The sequence below is a fragment of the Zingiber officinale genome, chromosome 2B (genome assembly GCF_018446385.1).
Source record: "Zingiber officinale cultivar Zhangliang chromosome 2B, Zo_v1.1, whole genome shotgun sequence".
NCBI lineage: Eukaryota > Viridiplantae > Streptophyta > Magnoliopsida > Zingiberales > Zingiberaceae > Zingiber > Zingiber officinale.
The window spans coordinates 6,641,422-6,650,047 of record NC_055989.1 but is presented as its reverse complement, the minus strand read 5'-3'; the positions used below and the strand labels follow the sequence as shown (position 1 = coordinate 6,650,047).

At 36.7% G+C, this 8,626-nt stretch overlaps 1 protein-coding gene across 1 annotated transcript in view; it reads right to left on the bottom strand.

Annotated features, from left to right (window-relative positions):
• Positions 1 to 212: 212 nt before the first annotated feature.
• Positions 213 to 8,626, bottom strand: part of LOC122048125 (oligopeptide transporter 5-like) — a 34,656-nt gene continuing 26,242 nt past the window's right edge. Inside the window, exons 6-7 of the mRNA XM_042609728.1 lie at positions 1,541 to 1,656; positions 213 to 422 (exon numbers count right to left, since the gene is read on the bottom strand). Coding sequence (XP_042465662.1) covers positions 213 to 422; positions 1,541 to 1,656 — 326 coding nt within the window. The remainder of the gene's footprint in view (positions 423 to 1,540; positions 1,657 to 8,626) is intronic.

Genomic DNA, 8,626 nt, shown 5'->3' with positions numbered 1-8,626 from the left:
CACAATTCATACAACAATAAAAATAGAAATGAAAGACTACAAAGTATAATCTAAATGTGAATATCTAATTTGTATTCCTCTAATAATCATTTTACAAAGCTCATAGAACTTTATAAATCTACTCGAAATAGTTTACAAAAAATATGAATCACTGGCAATAAAAAAATATAACAAAAGACAGTACAATATAATTAAGAAGACCCTTTGAAGAATCAGAAGACCTTAATGAATGCATTCTCACCCCCACTTCCAAAAGCTTGTGTAACAATATCTTCCCATGGATTAGTGTGAGCCAAGGAGGAGCCTGAGGTCCTAGAGTTGAAAGAGGATTGATACGATCTTAGAGGTTCATCTCCAGGAACTATGACAATTTGCATTTTGGCAACCAGATGAATCTTGTCTTCAAGAACTATCTCCAAGAACTATCCTAGAAATAACAATGTTAACAAGTTATGCAATATATGAGTTTTTGGAAACAAGATATACTTGGTAACATTATCTGTGTTAGCATCAAGCAATGTCAATACAATCAGTGCATAGTAGAGTTACTAAATTATTAAATACAACTACAAAAACCAATAGCATGTGTTTCTAATACATTTCTACATTCTAGTGCACCTGATCTTAATTCAATATACTGAACTACCACAAAGTACCAAAGTTCACCAAACAGAAGAACTGGTGGGAAGATCTCCAAATAACACGTAATATACCTGATAGAGCCTCGTTATAAAAACATGTGTTATTCTAGCAATGATTCCTTGACTCTTTGCCGAGATGCTGTGGAGAGTACCCTTATTGTAACAACTACTCCATTCATAAGAACTCCATGATAGAATAATAAAAATAAATTTAAATGAATCATATTTGGGAAACATTTTGCTTTAAACCAACATCCATTAGTACGGAAAGAAGGTCTCCTCGGGGCGGTGCGATGCTTAAGGCATGGAGTGTTATCACATGATGTCTTATGATCGAAACTCGGCGTGATCGAGCATAACCTCCCCCATGTCTTGGCCATTTGCACTAATGGCTAGTAGCCACCCGTGATTTACCTCCTCCGTGTTGACCTAGGGACGGGTTGACGGAGATGCTGGGAATGAACGAATCGTCTTTTACCACATGAGTCCGGAAAGAAGTTTAAATCTTCAATTTATCATAAGGTCAACATAAGCTTCCACAACATAATTATTACTATGTTAGTAAGCTTGCTTGAGAAAAACTAATTTATGCATGCTAATTGGAGCACAGAATGACCAGTAAAATGATGTGACACTAACGATCATCTCAGGATCTTTACTCTAAAATTCAATAGTCACTATACCGCAAACGGTATAAAGACAGTTTATAAAGATGCAATTACATTTCAAGATATACACATGACCCATTACTCTTGAGAGATGCCAAAGAAACTCAGATTAATACATTATCAATGAATAAAAAAGAATATAAAATCCTAAATGTAAATTTCTCTAAGAGAAACTGTGATATTCTCTAACTACAGTGTCAAAATCTCCAGCAATAAGATTTCCTCACTTACCTTGTATATTGTTCCAAAACCACCTTGATCAATCTTGTTGTTTGGATGAAAATTGACTGTAGCTGATTTTAGCTCAATGTATGAGAAAAGTCTGATATTCTTGACTGATAAAAATCCTGAACACAGAAATATAAGAGTTAATGCTACAATACAAACACTAACGTGGAGGAAAAATGAAATTATTGAATAAGATGTTTAAGTGATCTATGATAAATCTAGAAATTACCTATAAACACACCATTTATACAAGTGACAAGAAGTGCCCAGTTTGAATATGTTTAGATGACTAAATATGTTATTTGTAAATTGTGTAGTTAGTCTGAAATAAGATCTTGAGATAATAGACTCAAGGATCGTGGAAAGGCGGTGCAGAGCGAGATTATCTAAGAAATGAATGGTTTGCATCCTGGCTGTTTAAAAATTTGTGTCAAAATTCTATCAACTTAAAAATATTTGGGTAGTCACAGCATACCAATTAATTTATTTTGATTAACATACATTTACTTGGTAATTGTCCAATATCTCTCAGTGTAACTAAAGTTGCATGAAGAAGACATAAAGAAAATTACATATAGAGTATATGTACCATTATCGTCAATCAGTGTTTTTCCCAACTATTGGGTTCATTCAGTCAAATGAAATTTATCTCTCCATTGAACTTCAAAAATATGTTACAGTACTGCACATAACAGTTGATTCTACAAATTACTTTTTGGTGAGATGATTCTCTAGAATTTAAAGCACTGAATATTTATTCTCACAGAGCTATGGCAAATTACAAATTTTTGTTGCCTAGAATATCACAGGCCGTAAAATAAATGAATGAAAATAACATAAAATAATTATTGAAAGTGATAACTATAAACAACTTAGATGATTGATTGCCGCAGTTGATTACCATCGGAGTGCTATTCAGTAGGCTTAAGTTGTTTTTCTTAGAAAAACAAAGCACCAAAACAAGAATAACTCATGTTCATTTATTTTGGTCACCACCACATATAATAATTCTGCATATGTTGTCTCAATCTGATATTATTATGATCTCTCAGCAAATTCAAAGATCATAAAAACAGTTCGTTTGACCATAAAGTGCATATCCATAGTCACCGTCGTTTCATCCGAATGAGATTACCAAGTCAATAAGACTGAACATGAACTCAAGAGATTGGAATGATGGGTGATGATGCTACATAACAATAGAAATTGTACCTTAGCTGCTACAACAACGAGACTTTCACTATGTTCTACTGTAAGCAAATAACCTGCAAAGGTTTTTTTTTAAAATGAACCTATACATCTTAATCTAGATCATAACCCCAAAAATCGTGAACAAAGGCACATTTCACAACACCATCCCAAAAGTTGGCTCGCAGTTGTTCGATAAAAAGTGCAAACAGCTCGGTGGTTTTAAAAAAAAATCTTATTTTTACAAAAGAAACATTTAAGAAATCATGAGTCGACCAAACTTTCACTCGGAAGATGTATATTATCCTCCCAAAACATCGAAAATACCACAAAATCATAGAAACTAACAAAAACAAAAAAAACCTCAAATCAAAGTGTTTGAGATCGAACCTCTTTCAAGATCCAATTCCCTCGGTGTTGCAGTAATAGAAGCTAACAATCGATGTTTTTGCCTATTTTAAACCAGTTGTCTCCGTTGATCCCTAACTCATTAAATCTGTCAAAGAGGAATTATTCAAGGTAATGAGCAGTGGTGTCTTACTAGAAAATCCTAACTGTGTGTACTTGCGTCTCCACTTAAAACCCTTCAATGAGATCATTTGATTCAAGGTAATGATAGCGAAGAGGCTCGCAGGAAGGGGGGAGATGGCTAGGGCTCAAAGAGGAAGACGCTTGTGGGGAGGGGGAGGCGGCCTAGGGCTCGAAGAGGAAGACGGTCACGGGGAACGGGGGCGACGGCTAGGGCACGAAGATGAAGATGCTTGGGGAGGGAGCGGCTAGGGCACGAAGATGAAGATGTTGGGGAGGGTTGCGACAGAAAACGATCGTATTCACAAGGCAAAGGATTTATGGATCATGCGGATTAAAAAACAAGGGTTTTAGTAGCATGTTGTAGAATACGTTGTTAAAAATATTTTTAACAGCGCACATCGTGTTGTAGTTGTTTTATAGTATTAATAGCGGATATCATGCGCTATTAAAATTATAAATAGTTTATTTTTTTATTATTTATAAAAATGTAATACTATTTGCATCGCGTTTTACTTGCGTGCTATAGATATTATTATTAATAGCACTCTATAAATGTGCACTGTTGATGACGTGTGAAAGTTAAATTTGTTATAGCGCCTATATCATTAGTAGGTGTTGGTTCAATTGTTACATCCTATTTATCATTTACTGATGTTTATTATATTCTGAGTTTTACTTTAAATCTTATTTCTGTTAGTCAATTATGTAAGTCTAGATTTCTAGGTCATACATAACAAAAACACACTAACACTCAATAATATAGAGATAGAAATAATAATTATGTTCAATTCCCTACTTCCTTGTGAATAATTACTTCTCCTTTCAAGGCAATGCCCTAGATGTCTGAAAATGGGATACCCTTATTACTAGGGCCTCTTGGTCATATGATCTAGAGCATTTCCCCTACGGGATTAGTAATTCTACACAAACATTCAACCAAACATGAGAATTAAGCTCAAACACACTACACAAACATAAGATCAAATAGATACAAGGCATAACAATGACATATAGATAAGAAATTGGCAAATCCATGAGTTTTACATCAATTTATATCACAATTACTTTCTTAATTCTAGAACAAGAGATCTACTTTATAACTAGGTGGAAAGAAAAGAATCCAAAGATATCAAGATCTAAGCCAAAAACACCAAAACTCAAGAAGAGAAGTGAAGAAGGCTTATCCAATATGAAGAGTGGTCTTCGGATCCAATCCAAGCTTCCAGAGTGATAGAGACTTTGAATTTGTCTTTAAGTCATCCAAGAAAGTGCTGAAGAAGTCCAGATCTCGTCCAAGTTGGATCTCCCAAAAAGGAGAACCTTCATTTCTCAAAAAGAGAAAGAAACTTCCTTTATATAGAGCAGGGCATGACTCGAGCCATGACCGTATGAATCCACACGGCTGGAAGCTGCCTTGGCTCTGGTCCAGTGGCACTGATAACTAGTATTTTGATGTGATATTTTAGCTCCCATACTTAACATTTTATCCTCTCATTCACTTAAATATTGCTTAATATTATGATTCATGAGTTAGGATATATTTATGAGCTTTTTATACTCTCTCCTTAATTTTGGTATTATTTTATGATTTTGTAGGGAATTAAAGAGGAGTCATGGACATGAGTCGAGTCAAACCGATTGATTCAAAGCTATAGATCTAAACCCAATCCAATTTGAAAATATTTAGTTCAAGTCAAATGGAGAGTTGAGGGCACACACACACACCAAAGCTTCGACGTTGCTTTCTCCCCTTCTTCTTCCTCCTGCACCACTGGCTGGTGGCTTCTTCCCTTCTTCACTGCCGCCGACCAGCCATTCCTAACCCCCCATATCCTCTCTTCTTCATTTTCCAGGGTTTGCGATGTTCACAACGCTGCTGCCCCCTCCTATATTCTTCTTCCTCCACCACCGACTAGCAACTTCTTCCCTTACCTGCACTGCTGCTGGTCGACCATCCACAGTCCATTCTTCTTCTTCTTGATTCCAAGCAAACTTCGGTGGCAACATTGTGACTTCCACCTTAGGGCTTCCTTCCGACAACATCTACCTTTTGGGGTTCAGGTGGTAGAGAAAGAAGGAGTCGGCAGTCCATCCCACCATCACCAGCCATCTTCAGTTGGGGAGGATTTCTTCAAGTGAAGAGTCATCTCATCATCGTTGTCGAAGCATGCAGTAGACCGACAGTGTGCTACTATTCACCAGAGTTAAGGGTTCTTTCTTTGGGCCCTTGTATGATGGCAAGGGTAGTCTCAGGAATTGAAAGTTGAAGTGTGGATTATGGTTTGGTTAACTCAGTTTTATTCATATGTTTATTAATTGTATCGATTTGCTTGTGTTGATGTTTCTTATTGAATGCTTATATCAAACTTGATCTTCCATGTTTACTTTGTACGCATTTGGTTCAACTCAATTCATGCCTACAATGTGTTTGATGAATTGTCTCTTCCATTAGATAGAATTTAATTGATGCAATTTCTTTAGTTTACTTCTTGCAATACATTGTTAGATAGATGGTTTATGTTTACATGATATTTGTTCTTCATTTGAATGAAGTTAGTTAGGTTTTGTTATATGTTCTAGGTTTCGTTACACTAGATGTTCACTTGATGTGTTTTTATTTTCTGCAATTGTAGTTAGGGTAGACTTAGCTTCCTTTACTTGCATTATCTTTCATTTACTAGATTAGGGTTCATTTAATGCTTTGCTATTTCATTCCTTAGTTTAATTCCATTGATAGTGAAATTGTAGCATAGAGTGACAATGCGTTGTGAGATCACTATTAATGGGTAGATATGATGTTGTTCATTTCATTAGGGTAAATTTCATACTTGTTTTGTTATCTCATTTGTTAGGTTTAGAATCAACCCCCAAAACTCCATTTCCATATCAAAAATTCAAAAACATGAATAACATACAATCCTAGATTACCATCCTATCGTTGCATTCATTAGGAGATGACCTAAGTTATTTCTATACTGCACTAGTGTAGTTAGAGGGGTTCAGTACTTAAATTCTTTTGATATTGTTTCAAGATAAAAATGATCTTATCAAAATTGGACCAAATTTATTTCTTCACATCTTTATAACACTTCCATTATATCTTTTTATCAAAAATGGGCATCATACAACGTTGGAAAGTTGTGGGAGCATTATATAATCCAAATGGCATACGTCAATAAGTAAAAGTTCCATAGGGGCATGTAATAGTCTTTTCCTGATCATGGGGATGTATTGAAATATGATAAAAACCAGAGTACCCATCCAAGTAGCAGAAGTAGGAATGTTTTGCCAGCCTTTCGAGCATTTGAACAATGAAGGGAAGGGGGAAATGATTTTTTTCTCGTTTCTTTGTTCAATTTTCGATAATCAATACACATCCGCCATTCGGTAACTATTCTTGTTGAAATTAATTCATTATTGTCATTCTTAATTACTGTCATTCCTCTCTTCTTCAGAACTACATTTACTAGGCTTACCCATTCACTATCAAAAATGGGGTATATATTTTTTGTATCTAGTATCTTTAGTACCTCCTTCCATACCACATCTTCCATGTTAGGGTTGAGTCTTCTTTGATGTTTAGTGGAGCTTTTGTGACCTTCTTCTAACAAAATCCTGTGCATGCATAAATAAGGATTGATTCCTTTTATGTCATCAATAGTATACCTAATTACCTTTCTATGAAAGCTCAACTCTCTAAGTAGTTTGTTGGTTTCCAATTCACTCAGATTTGCATTAATTATTATAGAAAATGTGGAGTTTGACCCAAGGAACTCATATATGAGATTGGATGATAAAGGCTTCAGTTCCACTTGAGGTGATGAGATTTCAGGTACAGTAGAGTTCTGCTCAATTATCATTACTTGTTCATAGTCCTGTATTGTTCTAGAGATTCTATTCACGTCTCCCACTATTTCTTCATATCTCAAACTTTCCTCTAGGGGGGTCTTCTAAAGTGGGAAGGGGTAAACAATCATAGGGGCGAGACTTTTGAGTCCGGTCGGATGGTTGTTGGAACGCTAGAGCCCTGCTCCCTTTGTAACCTTCGTAATTATAAGATATTAGAGAATGTCGCATATCAGGGGGTGAAGATGTACAATAGACTTTCATTGGGTAGAGGAAGGTGTAAGTACCCCAAGGTTGTTTTGATGTGATCAACCAAGTCAAGTTAGGTTCTATTGTGATTTAATACTTATGTCTAAGTGTGTAGGAACTTAGGAGTATAGGAAGTCGAGCGGAAGACACTGCTAGCGAGAAGGAGAGAGTCGATGGGCTCGATGCATCCGAGTGACGAGGTAGTGTAGATGAGTACGCTGGCGGACGAGAAGGAGGTGCACGATGTTTTTGAGGGACTAGAAGCCAGAGTGAAAGGTTACTCGAGAAGCCCAGAAAATGGGTTCGAGTGAGCCATATTCCGGATGGCTGAAATTACCCAAGCGAGCAAAGCCGGAGAGGAAGGCCTGGACCCCTTGAGGGCAGCCAAGGAGCCCTCGGTACGCACCTTGATCGAGCCCGGTTCAGCCCAATTCGGGGGCTCAGAGCTGGTCCAAGCGCCTGGACCAGAAACTTTATCATCAAGACAGCTATCGTGAGTCGTTGAGAAGGGGATAAAACTTTATCCATGTCCAGGCACCTGGAATCCTTCCAAGCGCCCCAATCAGGGCTATAAATACAACCCTGATTTCAGTAGTTCAGTACAACACTTATAAACAATTCTTATTTTGTTTAGTTCTGTAACTGAGTACTTTAACTGCTGTAAGAGGCTTCTCTGTCTGAAGGAGATTGGATAGTGAGCTTTCAACATCTTGGATTAACAATCCCCCGATTGCAAATAAAGTAATTATTTTTGTGCCTCTGTCTTTAGTTTACTACTTATTACTTTTTATGTAAGTCTATCAAGTTGTAAAGTCGAGAAAGGTTTTGTTTGTTTTTATTGTGTAGGCTATTCACCCCCTCTAGTTAGCCGTCAAGGGACAAACAAGTGGTATTAGAGCCCAACCACTTCAAGAGGACTACCGTCAATCGAAGCACAAGAGATGGTCGAACCGAGCATCTATCCACCGAAGTTTGAGAGGGAATTCGTGATTTAGAAAAGAAAGATGGATGTATTCTTCAAAACAGACTTTGATTTATTCCTAATATTGAAATATGATTTTGAAGCACCGAAGGATAAAGAAGAATATCAATGGATCAAGAAGGAGTAAGCAGATTTCGTAGCAAATGAATGAGCCGAATTCCATCTGCTGAGTGTGTTATCTCTGTAAGAAGTCAATAGAATCGGCGCCTATGAATCAACAAAGGAACTTTGGGAGAAGTTTCTAAAGCTACACAAAAGTACGTCTGAAGCCAAACTAGCGAAACGGGACTTGC